This window comes from Mobula birostris, chromosome 5 (genome assembly GCF_030028105.1).
Source record: "Mobula birostris isolate sMobBir1 chromosome 5, sMobBir1.hap1, whole genome shotgun sequence".
NCBI classification, from domain to species: Eukaryota; Metazoa; Chordata; class Chondrichthyes; order Myliobatiformes; family Myliobatidae; genus Mobula; species Mobula birostris.
Genome location: NC_092374.1, coordinates 88,027,632 through 88,047,336, shown reverse-complemented (window position 1 = coordinate 88,047,336; position 19,705 = coordinate 88,027,632). Strand labels below are relative to the sequence as shown.

Below are 19,705 nucleotides of genomic sequence, written 5' to 3'. Positions count from 1 at the left end.
TGGACACTTCCGCGATCAGTCCACTAATGCCTCACCCAGTCAGCCCAGGATGTGACTCCAGATCCATGGAGTTCTACTTTATCCTAAAATGGCCTCAGTTCCTGGCCCTCAGAGATGTACAATCAATGTTCAGATCTTAAAAATAATGACTTAATTTTCTTTAAATATTAGATTAACACATACAAAATGCTGAAGGTCTAGATTCTTCATCCTAATCCAAGTGTCTCAGCTCAAGAGCATCAGCCGTCTATTCTGCTCCATAGATGCTGCCTGACCTGCTGAGTTGCTTCAGCACTTTGCCTGCACTTCTCTGGATTTCCAGCATCTTCACAGTGTTTTGTATGCACAAAATTACTGTATCCACAAATTGCATAGTTTCCATTTCTGGTGTTGATGTCATAATCATAAAACCTGATTGGACAGATGTCGGCTACTTCCTGTGGGAGGTCCCAATTGAATTTTGGGAAGTGAGGGAAAATGGTGTCAGGGGATCAGTGCCGATGGTGTGATGTCATTGTACACATGTCCAGTACTTCTAGGACTCAGATATAATATTTGTCCTAAATGATGGAAGTTTGGGAGGCGGGGGGTAGATACGTCTCCACAAAAGGGGGTATCAGATGCTCCTTCCCTCCTCTTTTCTTTTCAAACCTTTTTAATTGTTATATTATACAGGAAAAATAACATGAGTACATTGAAGTAACAACACTTACAATGTCTCAAAAAAGACGTTATCTTAAAGATTGAAAAAAAAAGTTTTGTGATAACAAAAAAAACCTACTAAGCAGGAAAGTGAGAAAAAAAAAAGAACCCATTAGACGTACAACCCCAGAGTCATGCGTCATACAAAAAGTTTCTAAAAATAAACATCAAACTGCCAGCAAGAAAAGAAAATAGACTAAAAAAATTTACAATTAGATCGTGGAAAAATTATATCAATTAAATTAAATGATAATAGCTCCTTCCCTCCTCGAGCCACGTGTAGCACCTGCTTAGCCCCCCCAGTCGGGGTCAGGTGGGTGGTCATATGAGCATCTGGTCCAAATCACAAGAACTGCTTATGCGACCACTGGCGCCAGGCAGTAATCGCCAATGCCCTATGACGCGGCACATGATGATGACATGGGAGTGGCAAGCCCAGTTTCCCCAAGGTCACGGTTTCACTAGCTAATGTTCCCAAACTGGTTCACTCCAAGTAAGACCATTGCAAAACAAACATTGGAATGAGAGTAGGGTTTATTATCACTGACGTGAACAAGAGTCTCAGCCAAAAATGTCGACTGTTTATTCTTTCCCATAGAAGCCACCTGACCTGCCGAGCTCCTCCAGCATCTTGTGTGCCCTGCTTTGGATTTCCAGCCTCTGTGGACTTCCCTGTGCTCACAGTCATGAAATTTGTTGTTTTGTGGCAGCAGGACTGTGCACGCATAGCAAATTATTGCAGTTGCAATACAAAGAATATAGGGGATGATCAGAGGATTAACAAGTTGGTGTTCCTAGACTGTTCAGAAATCTGATGGCAGGAGGGAAGCAGCTGTTGCCAAACCATCGTGTGTGGGTCTTCAATCCCCTGTATCTCCTCCGTGATGGTCGTAATGAGAAGAGGGCATGTCCCGGATGCCAAGGCTCCTTGATGATGGATGCCACCCTCGAGGCAATGATGGCATACATCGTGAAGTTTGTTATGCAGCAGCCGCACATATAATTATGCCACATTGCTGTCAGAAGTATAAATGTATTTCTTAAGAAAGTTAATTTAAATAGTGCAAAAAAAGAAAAAAAAGTGTTGAGGTGGTGTTCATGGGTTCAATGTCCAATGCAGAGGGAAAGAAGCTATTCCTGAATTGTTGCGCCTGTGCCTTCAGCCTCCTATACCTCCTTCCTGAGGTGCAAGGAGAAGATGGCATGACCTGGGTGGTGGGGGTCCTAATGCCAGCTCCTTGAGGCTACACTTCTTAACAGTGTCCTCGAGGGTGGGGAGGGTTGTGCCCATGATGGAGCAGGCAGAGTCTACAATCTTCAGCAGTCTCTCAGGATCTTGTGCACTGGCACATCCATAGTGTGGCTCTCTAACCCAACTGTGACATGTTAACTCTTAAATATACAATGTCTGCTCTAAGATACATTCAGTGTAGCAAGTGCTGTCTAATCTCCACTGTGGCTAATCTGTCAAGATCGAATCTCTGGCCTATTAATCATTCGTATCCAGCAGATGAGGGTGGGTTTGCACAAGGGTTCACTGTGGTCAGAGGGGACCTCAACCCCTACTCCTCCTATGTCAGGATGCTGTTTATTGACTATAGCCTGGCATTTAACATGATCATTCCTACAATTCTGATCAAAAAGCTCCAGAACCTGGGCCTCTACAGATGTATCATAGAGTGCATTCTAACTGGCTGCATCACTGTCTGGTTTGTAAGGGGGCAGGGGGTGGGGAGGAGGGCTACTGCACAGGATTGAAAGAAGCTGCAGAAAGTTGTAAACTCAATCAACTCCATCATGGGTACTAGCCTCCAGAATATCCAGGATGTTTAAGGAACAGTGCCTCAAAAAGATGGCGTCCATCATTAAGGACCGCACCACCCAGGACATGCCCTCTTGTCATTGTTACCATCAGGAAGGAGGTACAGGAGCCTGAAGGCACACTCAATGATTCAAAAATAGCTTCATCCCTCTGCCATCCAATTTCTGAATGGACACTGAACCCACGAACACTACCTCACTACTTGAGTCAAACACATACTTACTTTAGAAATTACCTAGGGTTATCCATAACCTTCCATTTTTTCTGAGCACCATGTACCTGTCCAGGAGTCACTTAAAAGACCCTATTGTATCCGCCTCCACTACCGTCTCCGGAAGCCCATTCCACGCACTCACCACTCTCTGCATAAAAAACTTACCCTGACATCTCCTCTGTACCTACCTCCAAGCACTTTAAAACTGTGCCCTCTCGTGCTAGCTATTTCAGCCCTGGGAAAAAGCCTCTGACTATCCACAGGATCAATGCCTCTTATTATCTTATATGCCTAAGTAGGCCTCTCAATCCCACTCCACCATTAACCAATCAGACTGTACGTCAACACTGCAAATCCACCTACCCTCCTCTCCCCGCCGTAACCTTGCTGACATCTTCAAAAGGTGACACCCATCATTAAGGGCCCCCATCACCCAGGACATGCCCCCTTCTCCTTGCCACCAGCGGAAGGTGGCAAACTCAGCCAGCTGCACCATAGGAACTCGCCTCACCAGCATCAAAAAGATCTTCAAAAGGCGTTGCCTCAAAAAGGCAGCATCAGTCACGAAGGATCCCTATAACCCAGGATATGCCCCCTTCTCATTGCTATTAAAGATAAGGTACAGGAGCCGAAAGACACATCGTTTCAGGAACAGCTTCTTCCCTCTGCCACCAGATTTCTGAATGGACAATGAACCATGAACACTAACTCACTATTTTTGCTCTTTTGCTCTAAAGATCATAGGTGAATTAAGCCATTCAGTCCATCAAATCTGCTCTGCCATTCCATCATGGCTGATTTCTAATCCCTCTCAATGCCATTCTCCTGGCTTCTTCCTGTGACCTTTCATGCCCTAACTAATCAAAAATCTATCAGTCTTCACTTTAAACAGTGGATTCCAGTTAATTGGACCATCAGTTAATCAGAGCAGCCACTTACCGGGACAACTCTTAAAGAACTAAATCTAACGGTGAAAATAGCTGGGATCCCCTTGGTTTATTTGGGACACTATGCCATTTATTTGGGACAGGGAACTGTTGCTGGACAGTTTTAAACCAGCACCAGTCACATTTGGACAATATGGGGCAAAACGTTTTTAAAATAGCGTCAGTTGCATGCACGTCGTGTTATGTTATCCATCTGGGCCGATGGATGCCAATCTATCTATCTCCCTTGGATATTCTAGAAGGGATGTGAGAGGTGTTTGTACAGTTTCTGATGTAACACCATTGACCTGAAACATTAACTACTTCTCACTCCACAGATTTTATTTCACTTTATTCCGAGATGTGGTACGGTAACAGGCCATTCAGCCTGAATTCATCCATGTGACCAATCTACTAACCCATAAATCTTTGGAATGTGGGAAGAACCCGGAGCTGCTGGAGGAAATCCACACGGTCACAGGGAGAACGTACAAACTCCTTACAGACAGCGGTGGGAATTGAAGCTAGGCCACTGGCACTGTACATTGGCATGATGTTAACTATGCTACCGTGTCACCCCGGTGTTTCCATTTTGAATCACTGGCTTTCAGTCTACCTGTGATTTTCCTTCTGCCAGCCAACCTCTGGGTCTACGACGCCCTGGAAAGATATCGCTACCTGCAGTACTTCTCGTGGGTCCTCTACCATGTCATCCTTTGTATGGTGTCCGCTGGAGTAGCCAAGTACATCTCCCCTCAAGCAGCAGGTATGACCGAACGTCTATTCTACCTGCCTTCTTATCCCTCGCACCTCCCACTATCCTTTCATGGGAAAGACTCTTTGTGTTGTTGGTCCTGTGGGGTGGGGGGTTGTTCGCATTCATCCCCTTACTTCAGTCCACTGCTCCTGTCACAACTATTGTTTGTAAAGAAGTTAGTATGTGGACTGTATTTTCTGAATGTCACCTCGTTGTCCTACATTGTCTTTGGATTGTTTACCTGTTATGTCTAATTGTTTGTTTTTGCACTGGCTCTGGGTATTCACTGTGTTTTGCAGAGGTCTCATTTGTGATCATGGGGGTTGTTAAGCTCTTTGTATTTATCACTTTTATTCAATTGTTTGATTTAATTATTATGGTATTGTCATTGTCCTGAATTCTTATTTGCTCCAGGGGGGCATGCCATCCCCTCTTTGTGAAACTGAGTTTCTGCGTACCAGAAGTGATTTCGGTTCATCATGATTCTGTATAGCTTACTTAGCTCTTTAGTTTTTCTAGGTAATTTTCTGTAATAAATCTTTAGTTTAATTTTATTTGCCAAAGTCTCCTCGTTTCCTGCACTCCAGTTTGCTAGTGAACCTAAGGGCTCCTCTATTGTTCTCAGAATCAAACAATCAGCATTGGGTTTAATATAGAATCATAGAGAAGTACAGCACAGAAATAGGCCCTTCAGCCCATCTAGTCCATGCTCAAACCATTTAGACTGCCTACTCCCATCAACCTGCACTAGGAACATAGCCCGCCATACCCTTCCCATCCAAACCTCAAAAGTTGAAATCAAGCTTCCACACATTACTTGTGCTGGCAACTCATTCCACTCTCACGACCCTCTGAGTGAAGAAGTTTCCCCTCATGTTCCCCTTAAACTTCTCACCTTTCACCCTTGAACCATGACGTCTGGTTGTAGTCCCACCCAACCTCAGTGGAAAAGGCCTGATTACATTTACTCCATCTATACCCCTCAATTTTGTATCCCTCTATCAAATCTCCCCTCAATCTTCTATATTCTAAAGAATACAGCACAACCTATTCAAACTTCACGTATAACTCAGGTCCTCCATAACCCACAACATCTTTGTAATTTTTCCCTGTACTCTTTCAACCTTATTTACATCTTTCCTGCAGGTAGGTGACCAAAACTTCACACGATACTCCAAATTAGGCCTCAACAATGTCTTATACAACTTCAGCATAACATCCCATCTGCTGTACTCAATACATTGATTTATGAAGGCTAATGTGCCAAAAGCTTTCTTTCTGACCCTACTCACCTGTGACACCACTTTCAATGAATTATGGACCTGTGTTCCCAGATCCCTTTGTGGTACCACACCCCTCAGTGCCCTACCATTTGCGGGTCAAGACCTACCCTGGTTGGTCCTACTGACGTGCAAAACCTCACAGATCAAAGGTTGCAAAGGTACATTTAATGTCAGAGAAATGTATACAATATACATCCTGAAATGCTTTTTCTTTGCAACCATCCACGAAGACAGAGGAGTGCCCCAAAGAATGAATGACAGTTAAATGTTAGAACCCCAAAGCCCCCTGACTCCCCTCCCTCCTGTACGTAAGCAGCAGTAAAGCAACAATTCCCCCTCCCCCCACCGGCAAAAAAAAGGCATCGGCACCCGCCACCGAGCACTCAAGCATGAGCAAAGCAACAGCAAAGACACAGACCTGCAGCACTCCAAAGACTGCTTGTTCACCCGACATTCACCGTACCACTTGCTCTCTCTCTCTCTCCCTAATAAGGGAGAAAGTGGTGTCTCCGTTTCACAGCGAGAGGGGAGACATAAGAAACAACTCGCTGGTTTATGATGTTAAAAGCCCATTGCGTTGCTTTTTCCAAGCTCTGTGCCCAAAGATCTCGGGTCTCTGGGCATACAGCCTTGGATCTTCCATCTCCCACGAAACACCAGTCCTCTGCTCAGACACCGACCTCCGATTCCACCACACCCCATCTCCAGAGCCACGAAAACTCGGTCCTCTGAAGGTGAGTGGAGCTCTTAGGCCGAACTTTTGATGTGCAGCACAACGGTCATTCGTGAAACCCTGAGAGCGGGTCCCATTCCCCCAAAGAACCGTAGTCAGCGTGTAATTCCAGGTCAGGGTCTTCAAAAGAACCCTGAAAGGGAAAAATAGAGATGTTAAAGTTGGAAATAGAGCTGGTTCAAAAGCTCAAAAGCCTAGAAGGGCCTATTCTCAATAAAGCAATATCAGAATGCAGTATAAAGTGCTACGATTTACACAGAAAGTGCAGTTTAGGCAGACAAAAAGGTGCAAGAGATACGACGAGGTAGATCTTGGGTCTCTGGGCACAGTGCCTTAGATCTTCCATCTGCCATGACACACTGGTCTTCTGCTTGGACGCCGACCTCCGATTCCCCACCCCACCCCAATCCCCCGTCTCCAGAGACACGAAAACTCTGTCCTCTGAAGGCAAGCAGAGCTCTTCGGCCAAGTCCTTGGTGTGCCGAGCAACGGCCAGTTGTGAAACCACCCCCCCCCCCCCACCCCCGAGAGCGGCATCCATTATTGAGGACCCCGGTCATCCAGGACATGGCCTCTTCTCATTGTTGCCATCAGGTAGGAGGTACAGGAGTCTGAAGGCACAGACTCAGTGATTCAGGAATAGCTTCTACCATCTGCCATCAGATTTCTAAATGGACATTGAACCCATAAAGCCTATCCCACGTTTTTCTGTTTTTGTACCATTTCTAAAATAACCAATATGCATACACACTGTATTTATTCGATATGTTTATTCTATATTTATCATGTATTGCAGCCACATAACAAATTTCATGACGTATACTGGTGATTCTGATTAAAGTACAATTGCCACTGCTGTCTGCAAGGAGTTTCCTGCAGGTGCCCCACACTCCAAAAACCTACAAGTTAGGGTTAGTAAACTGCGGGCATGTTTTATTGGCACTGGAAACTTGGAGACCTTTGCAGACTGCCCCCAGCACATTTTCGATATGCATTGACAACTAAAGCTAATCTTTATTGAATCTTGCTTTCAACTTGCTGCCACTCTCCATGATGTGGACTCCATAGGTCAGTTCAAAGTGGCACTTAAAACATAATTGCATGGTGATCCTGGAGTCAGATATGGTTGAGGGTGGATAGCAGAGTTGATTTTCCTCCCTCGATGATGTCAGTGAATTCAATTTTTTTTTTAAACTGGCAAGCTGCTATTTCATAAGCACCATCAGCAACTTAGCCACACACAAAATGCTGGAGGATCTCAGCAGGTCAGGCAGCATCGATGCCACTGAATAGATAGTCGACTGTTTTGGGCCAAGACCCTTCTTCAGGACTGAAAAGGGGGAAGATGGCAGAATAAAAAGGTGGGGAGGGGAAGGGGTCTAGCTGGAAGGTGATGGGTGAAGCCAGTTGGGTGGGAAAGGCCAAGGCTGAAGGAACCTGATGGGAGAGTGGACCACAGGAGAACGAAGGAGGGGGGCACTGGGGGAAGTAATAGACAGGTGAGAAGAGGTAAAAGGTCAGAGTGGGGAATAGAGGGGTGGGGGGGAAGGGGAATGAGAGAATTTTCTTTTACCAGAAGGATAATTCGATATTTATGCCTTCAAGTTGGAAGCTATAATTAGGAGCAGGTCGCCTGGGGCTATTGGACATGTTTGAGCTGAAACAAGTAGAGGAAAGATTCACAGGGATGTTAACAGGGGAGTAGAAGACCTGAGCCACAAAGGAGAGACAGGACAGGCTGAGACTTTTTCCTCTGGAGTGTAGGAGGCTGAGGGTGGCCTTCAAAAGTTTCTTTAACACGAGGGTCATAGACTGGGTGAATGTTCTGTCTTTTTCCCAGGACAAGGGAATCTAAAATTAATGGAGGCAAGTTTAAGGTGAGAATGGGGAGTTGCTTTGTTTTTGAAAACAGAACTTGAGTGGCAACTTTTTCCACAGAGGATGGTGGGCACAGTACTGTGCAAATGTTTATGCACATAATATAGGTAGGGTGGCCAAGTACCGTATTGGTCAATGCGGTACAGAGAGAGAGTTTGCAGATCTGGTGACGGCAAGGGATATTGGGAATAGTGAGCGTGGAGCACTGTGGGGGTGGGGGTGGGACAGAAGGAATGCCAGGGACAGGTGGATTACGGTCACACCCAGCCCTGAGACACCAGGCAAGGTCATTTGATTCCAAACAATTGGTTATTGATCATTACAGAATGTCCCTCTGGTGCATCCCACTCCCTCCCCCCTCCCTTCCCCTTTTCCCAACCATGATACCCCGCTCCCTGCCCCCTGCCAGTCCACAATACAGACCCATATCAGAATCAGGTTATTATCAATCACATATGTCATGAAATTTGTTTTTCTGTGGCAGCACTTCAGTGCAATACATAAAATTACTACAGTACTGTGCAAATGTCTAGGATACCCTAGCTATAAATGTGCCCAAGAATTTTGCACAGTACTGTATATGGAACAAGCTGCCAGAGGACGTGGTTAAGGCAGGTGCTGTTAGAATGTTTAAAAGGCATTGACAGTAGTTAGCTATATGGATAAGGTATAGACTCTATACCTTATCCATCTACGATACAGGTCTAAGGTGAGCAAATGGGTTCAGTGTTGACAAACATCATAGTTGGCATCAGGCTCCACCCCCTCCCAGTGTGCTGCCCCTCCTCACACTATCAGGGCTACCTCCTAACCTCACCTGCCACATTGCAGCATTCCCTCATGCCTCTCCCACTGCACGGTGCCCCATCCTCACCACCCTGTTCTCAGTACACATCTCTCCCCCATCGTGTAGTATTCCCTCCTTGCCACCGCACCCACTGTTCAACGCTTCCTCGCCATGCACCCCCCTCAAGCGCGACACTCCCTCCTCACTGCCCCTCCGAGTGAAACACCTTCTCATCATTGCCCATTCCACAGCAGGGTAGTCCCTCACCAACCCTGCTATCGTGTGGCGTTCCCTCTTTACCACCCCACCCACAGTACAGTGCTGCCTCCTCACACCGTGTGGCATTCCCTCACCAGCACCCTAAAATTCTAAGCTCTCATTTCTCAGGGAGCAGGGCAAGGGAGCATTTCACTCATTGCGTTGTCCCTCACCGGTCTAGCGTGTGCACAAGGTGACAGCACTTTTATTTCCATCCCCCCCTCCTCCCCCCCCCCGACCAAAGGCTCTGGCATTCCCGAGTTGAAGGTTACTCTGCGTGGTGTCGTACTCGACGAGTTCTTCACCTTCCGAACCTTCGTGGCGAAGCTGATCGGTGTCATCTGCACCCTCGCGGCTGGAAGCACCATTTTCCTGGGAAAGGTGGTAGGTCACCATCGGGCACAAAGGTTAAGGGGGGTGGGGGAGGGGAGGCAGGCAGATAGCAGACAGGGTATTCTATCCTATAGTTGCACTAAATACTGAATTTGAGTGAAATAATATGAAATTCTTACACTAAGCATGGCTTTGGGAGGGGCTGTCACAGCTGACTCGGTGACTTTCCTCACACTGCACAGTGGTGAACCCAAATGCGCTGAGGAGTCACACAAAATTAAAGTGAAAAAATCCAACAAGGCTTTATTGAATTCCGTAGCAGGCAAGGTACAGGCAGAGGGTCCAAAAATCAAATCAAGTTTCATTATTATTCAAACCATGCATGGATACAGTCAAACAAGAAAGCATTTCTCTGGGGCCAAGGTGCATAAAATTCATTCAAAATAGCAAGAGAGAGAGAGAGAAAAAAAAATCCTTACACAAGAAAACACATGTATTGTCCAAGTCCTTGAGCAACATATAAACTGATGTTACACTCCCAGCAGTCCAGCCTGAGAATTCCACCAGTCAAACACTAGAGGGCAGCACCAACAGAAGAGGCCAGCTCACAGCCCTACACAAACACCCCAATGCAGCACATCCAGCATCTCACCTGCAGCTTGAGGCCTAGTCCTTGCTACAAGCAAGACCACACTGCTGCCTCATCCACCTGTCTTTCCACCAAATGAGGGAAACAGGCCAACACTCCAACACGCTGGAGGAGCAGGTCAGGCAGCATCAGTGGAAATGATGAGTCAATGTTTCGGGCCGGAACCCTTCATCAGGACTGAAGAGGGAAGGGGCAGAGGCCCTATAAAGAAGCTGGGGGGAGGGTGGCAATGAGAAGGCTGGTAGGTTTCAGGTGAAAAACCAGTAAGGGGAAAGATAGAGGGGTGGGGGAGGGGAAGCAGGGAGGTGATAGGCAGGAAAGGTGAAGAAGGAATAGGGGAAAGCACAATGGATAGTAGAAGGAGGCAGAACCATGAGGGAGGTGATAGGCAGCTGGGGGAGGGGGCAGGGTGAAACTGGGATAGGGGAAGGGAGGGGAGGGAATTACCAGAAGTTGGAGAATTCAATGTTCATACCAAGGGGCTGGAGACTACCTAGACGGTATATGAGGTGTTGCTCCTCCAACCCGAGTTTAGCCTCATCCTGGCAGTAGAGGAGGCCATGTATGGACATATCTGAATGGGAATGGGAGTTGAAGTGGGTGGCAACCGGGAGATCCTGTCTTTTGTGGTGGACGGAGCGGAGCTGCTCGATGAAGCGGTCCTCCGATCTGCGTCAGGTTTCACTGATGTAGAGGAGGCCGCACCGGGAGCGCCGGATGCAATAGATGATCCCAACAGACTCACAAGTGAAGTGTTGCCTCACCTGGAAGGACTATTTGGGGCCCTGAATGGTAGCAAGAGAGGAGGTGTAGGGACAGGTGTAGCACTTACACTTACAGAGATAAGTGCCACGTGGGAGGTCCGTGGGGAGGGACGTGTGGATTAGGGAGTCACGGAGGGAACAATCCCTGCGGAAAGCGGAGGGGGTGGAGAGGGAAACAGGCCTGCAGCAGATAACATTATCAATGTTCAGCAGGGTCTTGCAATCACAAGAAACATCCAAGACAGTCACAGTTACACTGCTTTCACACACCAACTTCAATGCCTTCAGGTCTCCAGCCAGGTCAGTTCCTCTGAATGCTCTCCATCCCAACCACTGGCCCCTCCTTAGCCCAGTGGTCCCCAACCTCCAGGCCACGGACCGGTACATTGCCGCGAAGATTCGCCTCTGGTCTGGGCCAACATTTACGTGCCAGGCGGCACCTAATTAATTAACATGTCTATTTCAGCTTTTTTCTTAAAGATGTGCTGGGTGCGTTCTGGCTACCGCTGTACCACTGCATTCTTCGCAGCAATGTATTGGTCCGCGGCCCGGAGGTTGGGGACCACTGTCTTAGCCAGCCCAACCACCAACCTCTCCAGCTCCTTCAAAACGCCAGCCAGCTGCTCAAAGCAACAAGCAGATCACTGATGCAGTAGACCTGCTGTACCCATAGTTCTTGGAGTACAGAATAGTCTTAAAATCATTTAAAAAAAACACATTTTGAAAAGAAAAGCACACCTTGGGTGGCCCCCAAGAGGCCACTAAGTTCAAATGCACCCCTACCTTACGAGAAAACTCACGAGCAAAGTCAATATCAAAAAAATATATAGCTAGAGTTTCAGAAGCTGGAGATCTCTACAACCATCTCTTACAAACGATGACTCCAAAACTGATCAAAGAAACAAGGGACAAGAAACTTGTAGGACTACAAACAGGTTGCAGGTGATAACAATGAATAATAATGAGCCTAATAGGCAGGTGAGCGGGGAGGGGTTGGTCTTGTCATCCCTACCTCCCTCTGGTGGCCAGTTCAAGGTGTGACAGGGGCAGGCTGTGCCTCCCAAGCTTGAGTTGTTCAGGGTGGTGACAAAGCAAATTGATGAAGGTAGAGCGGTGAATGTGGTGTATGTAGACTTCAGTAAAGTGCCTGACAAGGCTCCCTATCGATGGCCCATTGAGGAACTCAGAGGCATAGGATGCATAGAGCTTGGCTACATGCATTCGTAGCGTAGTGCGATGCTTTACAGTACCAGCAACACAGGTTCAATTCCCGTCACTGCTTGTAAAGAGTTTGTACGTAATCCCCATGACAGTGTGGGTTTCCTCCGGGTACTCCGGTTTCCTCTTACAGGCCAAAGACCTGGTAGGTTCATCAGTCACCGTAAATTGTCCCTTGATTATGTTAGGATTAAACTGGGGTATTGTTGGGTGACATGGCTTGAAGGGCCAGAGGGGCCTATTTCGCACTGTATGTCAATAAAACATAAATTGGCTTGCCCATAGAAAGGAGAGGATGGTTGTAGATGGAGCGAATTCTGCCTGACATTCCTGTTCTGGAACCTCTGCTCTTTATGAATTTTCTAAATCACTTGGATGAGGAAGCTTTGGGGTGGGTTCGTAAGTTCATAGATGGCACGAGGGAAGGTGGTGTTGTGGACGGTGTAGAAAATCGCCGTATGTTACAACAGATTACAGATAGAATGCAGAGCTGGGTAGAGGAATGGCAGGCGGAGTTCGATCCAGAAAAGTGTGAAAAAGTGACTCACTTTGGAAAATCAAACTTGAAGGTGGAGCACAAGGTTAATGACAGGATTCTTAGCATGTGGAGGGACAGAGGGATCTTGGTGTCGAAGGCCACAGATCCCTCAAAGATGCCGCGCAAGTTCCGAGGGTGGTAAGAAGGTGTATGGTGTGTTGGCCTTCATTAGTCAGGGGATTGAGTTCAAGAATCTTGAGGTAATGTTGTAGCTCTATAAAACTCTAGCTAGACTAGAGTATTTGGTTTATTTCTAGTCACCTGATTATAGAAAGGATGTGGAGGCTTTCAAGAGGGTGCAGAGGAGATTTGCCAGGATACTGCCTGGATGAAAGAACATGTCTTATGAGCAAAGGTTGAGCAAGCTAGGACTTTTCTCTTTGGAGCAAAGGAGGATGAGGGGTGACATGATAGAGGTATATAAGATTATAAAAGGTATTGATAGGGTGGACAGCCAGGGACTTTATCCCGGGGTGGAAATGGCTAATATATCTTCATCGTCAGAATATGCCACATCATATAACATTGGAGATCATGGCTTTCTGACTGTCTTTACTCTGTCTGCTGAGCAAGTGATCATTGTCTGTGGGGAAGCCCCTTTCATGCTGTTGCTCTATCCATGACCATGATTGTTCTTGGCAAGAAATGGTTTGCCATTGCCTTCTCTGGGCAGTGTCTTTACAAGACGGGTGACCCCAGCCATTATCAATACTCCTCAGAGATTGTCTGCCTGGCGTCAGTGGTCACATAACCAGGACTTGTGATATGCACCAGCTGCTCGTACGACCATCCACCACCCGCTCCCGTGGATTCACGTGACCCTGATCGGGGCTGGGGGAGTGTTAAGCAGGTGCTACACCTTGCCCGAGGGTGACCTGCAGGGTAGTAAAGCGAAGGAGTGCCTTACACCTCCTTTGGTAGAGACGGATCTCCACCCTGCCACCCAGGCTAGTACAAAGGGGGGGGATAATTTTAAGGGAGGAAAATACATGGGGGGTGTCAGAGATAGTTATTTTACACAGAGACACATAGAGTGGGTGCCTGGAACATATTCCCAGGCATAGAGGTGGAGGCTGATGCAAAGGAGATTTTTCCTCCAAGAGGACTACAAGCTTGTTGCAGGGTTTGAAGGTTTGCATGCCTTAGTGACCTGGAGAGCTATGTTGGCTGGAGCCAGGGCCTTGTGCTTTAGCTCTTAGTGGGGTCACCCATGCCAAACAGGTCAAAGGGTAGAGGCCAGACTAAGTGTGATCCAACGATCCTCCAGGTTCGGGGCTTCGGCTCAGGGCTAACAACTCTGACTGGTCAAAAAACAATTGTTATCGAAACAGCAGTGAAGAATCATTCTACATAGACAAAGATGGAGGACCTTCACTGTTGCCCTAAATGCCATGGTGTAACAGGAATTAAGTATGTAAGTAAGAGAGTCTTAGATCGGTACATGGCTGAATGAACAAATGGCAGGTCATGGGCTGTATGGGAGGAAAGGATTAGATTGATCTTGGAGTAGGTTAAAAGGCTGGCACATTATGGGCCAAAGGCCCTGTACTGTGCTGTACTCTATGACTCTAACACTAAGTTTCCACTGTACCTCAGTACTTTTTTTTGGTGCGTCAGGTAGCATTTTTGCTCTCTCCGTAGCATTTTGACTGTTTTCTACAAGGCCGAGTTGCTAGCTCGAGGCTCAACCCAGCACAGATGGAAAGCAAGCAAGGAGCCAGCTGGATTGCCTCACTACAAATGGCAATGATAAATTAATTTACTAAATTTCAGTGGCAACATCTCCTTGACAGACTTTCTTGTCGTTATTTGCAGGGCCCTTTCGTTCACATGGCTACCATCCTGGCCACATTACTGGGAAAAGTCATGGTGAAGTTTGCAGGTACCAAAGAGGTAATCCTGAGATCTATGTGTGGTGTTGGATAAAGAAAGGAACCCCCGTTTGGACTGGGAAACAGAAGCCCAAATGCATTGATTTATCCCTCCTTGGGATGTGGGTTTCAGCATTTATTGTCCATCCTCATTTGCCCCCGAGTTGGTGATGGAAAGCCAACCACGTTGTTGTGTGCTTGGAGTCACAGACTGAGTAAAGATGATGCATGACCTTCAAGGAAGGACAATAGTTGTGTGGGTAGTTACTACAGGAGGTTTTTTCTCATAAACTCCCTATTTATTTACGTACCAAGGCGAGATTTGAATTTGATTCTGTGGAACTGCAGTTAGTTAATTGTAGTCTAGTAACTTAACCAGTGTGCCCTCTGATTTCAGTACAACCGTCCCCCCACGACTTTATTCCCTGGAACGTTGGGGGGGTGACCTGATAGATGTATAGATGACCTTGAAGGCATAGACAGGACAAAAAGAAAGGCACATGGTCTTTTTCCTAAGGATTGGCTGCTAATAGCAAGAGAGCACAGGTTTAAGATCAGAGACGAGAGATTTACAAGTGTGTTCACTCGGCTATATGACAGGAAGAGTGGTGCATATTTGGAATGAGCTGCCAAAAATAGTGGTTGAATCAGGTACATTTGTCATGGTATGCACTAGCAATGACTGGACGACAGACTCCCATGTAGAGACAGAAGCAACAGCTTACACAGAGGAATTACACCAGAACATCGATAGCTTGACTGAGCGACACTGCAAGACAAGTCATTCTCAAAGCAAGGACCCCACAATAAGTGCACATCAAGAGCACACTTTAAATAATCACCAGTCAAAATAAGCTTGACAAAATTAAACAGAAAGCACAAGGCTTAACGACTCCAGTTAAGTAACCAATTAAATACAGGTGCTGGAGAAACCTCGGAGCCCATGCTCTATCATTAGCTGCACAGAGCTGAGTGGCTCATGACAGTGCCTCCTTCCCTAAAGTCAGCACCTGACAGCCCAGGGAAACCTGATGCTCTCGGGGCAGGGCTCGTAAACTCGAGACAGAGCTGATGTTCACGAGCTAGGGCTAGTAAATTTGAGACAATCTGGATGAGGCAGGGATGGTAAACTCGACACAGACATGGCACTCTCAAGACAGGACTGATAACTTGAGGCAGACCTGATGCTGTTTGGACAGTGCTGGGAAACCCGGGAATATTTAACATAACTCAGGAAAATTGATCCCACGGGAGACCTAGTGAAACTTGTTGACCTAGAGTACATGGAAAAAAGACTTGAACATAAACTGGTAAAGCTCAGAACATACACGTTTGTTATGTCTCCCCTCTCACTGTGAAATGGGGACACCTCCTTTTTCCTTATCAGGGAGAGAGAAAGCCTGTGTTATGTCGAAATATCGGGTGAATGAGTAGCTTTTGGGGTACTGCAAGTCTGTGTCTTTATTGATGCTTTGCTGCATGCTTGCTCAGTGGAGGGTGCTGATGCTTTTCGGCTGGTGGGGGTGGGGGGATCATTGCCTTGCTTGTGCGTGGAAGGGGGATTTGAGGGGGGGTGCCTTTCGGTTCTAACATTTTAACTGTCATTCATTCTTTAGGGCACTCCTCTGTGGATGTCTACAAAGGAAAAGAATTTCAGGATGTATATTGTATACATGTTTTGATATTAAATGTACCTATTGGGACCTATTGAGAATGTAGACTCAGGACACTCAGAAGACAGGCTCATAACATGAACTGAGTATAGAAGGCACCCTCGCCTCCAGCTGATCAATGTCCAAGTCGCTGCTGAACCTCCGTGCGCTGGCAATGACCAGGTGCAGAAGAACAACAGACTCCCATGTAGGGACGGAAGCAAGAATTGATACATAGGAATTCCAACAGAACATTGGTAGTTCGACCAAGCAACACCGTGAGACAAATCACTCTCAAACCAAAGACCCCACGACAAAAGCTAATTGAGAATCCACTTTAAAAAAAAAATCACTAACAATGGAAAACCCATGCCAGTCAAAATAAACATGATGGGGTTCAACAGAGAGCACAAGGTCTTAACAACTCTAGTTAAGACAACAATTAACAAATACAGGTGCTCTAGAAATCTCAGAGCCCAGCACGCTATGGTTAGCCACATAGTCCCAAAGGGCTTATGACAACATCTGTAAAGCCCATATCAATGCATACATGGATAGGAGAGGCTTAGAGAGCTATGGAGTAAATACAGGCAGATGGGACTAGCTTGCTGCATAATGCAGTAGCACAGACAAGATCAAAGTTCAAAGTACTTATTGCCAAAGTATGTACAGTACTGTGCATAAGTCCTGTGTGTGTGTGTATCTAGGGTGCCTAAGACTTTTGCACCATACTGTATTTGTCAGTGTGGAGTGGACAGCGAGTTTGTAAATCAGGCGGGAGTAAAGGTTGTTGGGATTGGCGAGGGTGGAGTGCCGCAGGAGGAGTGCGGGACAGCTGGCTGAGAAGAAGTGTCAGGGCAGGGGTGGGGAGCGGGGTGGTGTGTGTCATGGGTGCAGACACACCCAGCCCTGAGACACCAGGCAAGGTGACTTGATTCCAAACAATTGGTTTATTGATCATTACAGAATGTCTCTCCGGTGCTTCCCACTCCCTCTCCTCTCCCTTCCCCAGATCAGAATCAGGTTTATCATCACTCATATGTGTCATGAAATTTGATTTTCTTTGTGGCAGCAGTACAGTGCAATCCATAAAATTACTACAGTACTGTGCAAAAGTTCTAGGCACCCTAGATTTATTTATTTATTTATAATGTAACTAAGAGTTTTGCACAGTACTCTCTGCATGGCATCATTTGCCTGGATGGCAGACAAACCAAAGCCTTCCACTGTATCTCAGTACATGCGACAATAATAAACCAATATCAATTATAGTAGACAGACAAACCCACCGGGTCATAAGACAAACATGCAAACTCCACACAGAAAGTAGTGGAGGTCAGGATCGAATCCGTGTCACCAAAGTTCTCACATAGCAGCCCTATCAATGGTGCTGCTGGGCCGCTTCTCCGTACGTATTGATTGCTGGCTTACAACTCTCTTGCCATATGTTTTTTTTTACAGAATAAAGGACGCAAGTATGAAATGCTGATCGCCGGTGCTGCAGTGGGTGTGGCTTGCTGCTTTGTGGCACCTGTTGGAGGTGAGAGACTTCCCTCTCATCCAAGACAATAGGTATCATTAAAAAACTATATATAAACTGGGGGGGGGGTGGTCACATTCCTCTCTTGGAAAATGAAATCGTGAGAAGAGTTAGCCTGGGATCACAGATGCACAAAAAAAAAAATTCACTCTATTTTCAAGTTTGGAGCAACACACAAGATGCTGAAGGAACTCAACGGGAAGTCCAAGTATGTCTCGGTCCAAAACTTTGACTATTTGTTCTCCTCCACAGATGCTGACTAACTTGCTGGGTTCCACCAAAATATTGTGTGTGTGTTACCGTACGTATGGTTATTTCAAAGATTCAAAGTACATCTATTGTCAAAGTATGTATGCAGTATACACCCTGACATTTGTCTTCCCACAGACAGCCACAAAACGAAGGAACCTGTTCAAAGAAAAATAACAAAAGCCCCACACATGCAAAAAAAAACACTAGTCGTGCATACACAGAATATGGAAACACCGACCCACAAAGTCATCGAAAGAGTCCAAGCGTATTCAGTTAAGCTCAGGTCGGTTCATTCCAGAGCTGTGTCATTTGTTATTTGCAGGCCACCCCGATCTACGTTGCACAAAGTAGCAACAAAAAAAAAAAGGAGAAACACATCATAACATGATCTGCAGAATCCAATCCACAAACCTCATCGATTAAACCTTGACCAAGACCTGGGACTTCAGCACCATCGTCTGACAGCATCGAGCAACGAGCCGGAAAGAGAGAGAGACCACCTGAATGCAGTGAGCTTCCTCCAGAAGCAAGAGGGAGAAAGAGACTGTCACGTACAGGCAGCCTCCTCCGGCAGAAGCGAGCCAGAGGCTGGTAAACAGCGCTGAACACCTGCCCACCTTCCGCTCTCGCCTCGATGATTTCGATCTTTCTCCACATTTTAATCAGTGAGATCGGTGAGAAATGGAGTCGATCGTGGGCTCACTTCCTGTCTCCATCTTGGCCTTGAAGCCGCACGCTTCATTTGAAACCTCATCGAACATCTGCGGAGACAGCAAAGCGCCAGGTCACTCAATCGGCCTGAAAACACAGACCCATAATGTAGGTTCCAACTGTACCAGAGCTGCATCTGAAAGAAAAAGAAGACGTGAAGGAAGTAGTTTTGTGATGTCGCCCGTGGTTGCAATGTTCGTTGGCACCATCTTATGGCAAACTTGATAAAAAGGAAAAGTGGAGATCTTCTGTTAAAGTCATCTCGAAAGTCATCTGGACCACTTTCTGCAGATAAAAGTTAATCCAGAGATGTGTCCGGTGACATATTCTTGTGGATGCAATGAGAAAAAATGGGGGGCTAAGTGGTACTGTCACAATCTGTGCTGGCAGTATCGGAATCCAAATGTGAAGGAACGATGGACTCCAATGATGAGAGATTGTCATGAGAATTCCAACAGAATATCGGTGGCCTGGCTAAGCGACACTGCGAGACGTAACGTTCTCAAAACTGGGTCCCCGCATTTAGTGCTAATCGGGTGTCTGCTTAAATAAAACAAATAACATGGAATCCCCAAGCCTATCAAAATAAACTCAACAAGTTTATTAAGAAAGAAACAGGAGACTGCCTTACAAAGAGTGAGTTGCTCGAGAAAAACACAAGGAACACTAAATGATTAATGACTCTCATTAAACAGCAATTAACTAATTCAGGTGCTCTAAAAACTTCACAGTCCAGTGCTCTCTGGCAATTTGCACAGGCCTGAGGAGCTCTTTACAGGTACATTTTTAAAAGGAAGGAGAGGCTTAAGAAGATGAG

The 19,705-nt window shown here is 46.4% G+C and overlaps 1 protein-coding gene across 1 annotated transcript in view; it reads left to right on the top strand.

The window, feature by feature from the left end:
- The window catches only part of LOC140197290 (chloride channel protein ClC-Kb-like), a 130,245-nt gene that overhangs the window by 9,655 nt on the left and 100,885 nt on the right, over positions 1–19,705 (top strand). The window contains exons 3-6 of the mRNA XM_072257227.1: positions 4,302–4,430; positions 9,605–9,744; positions 14,678–14,755; positions 17,847–17,925. Of these exons, the coding sequence (XP_072113328.1) occupies positions 4,302–4,430; positions 9,605–9,744; positions 14,678–14,755; positions 17,847–17,925 (426 nt within the window). The remainder of the gene's footprint in view (positions 1–4,301; positions 4,431–9,604; positions 9,745–14,677; positions 14,756–17,846; positions 17,926–19,705) is intronic.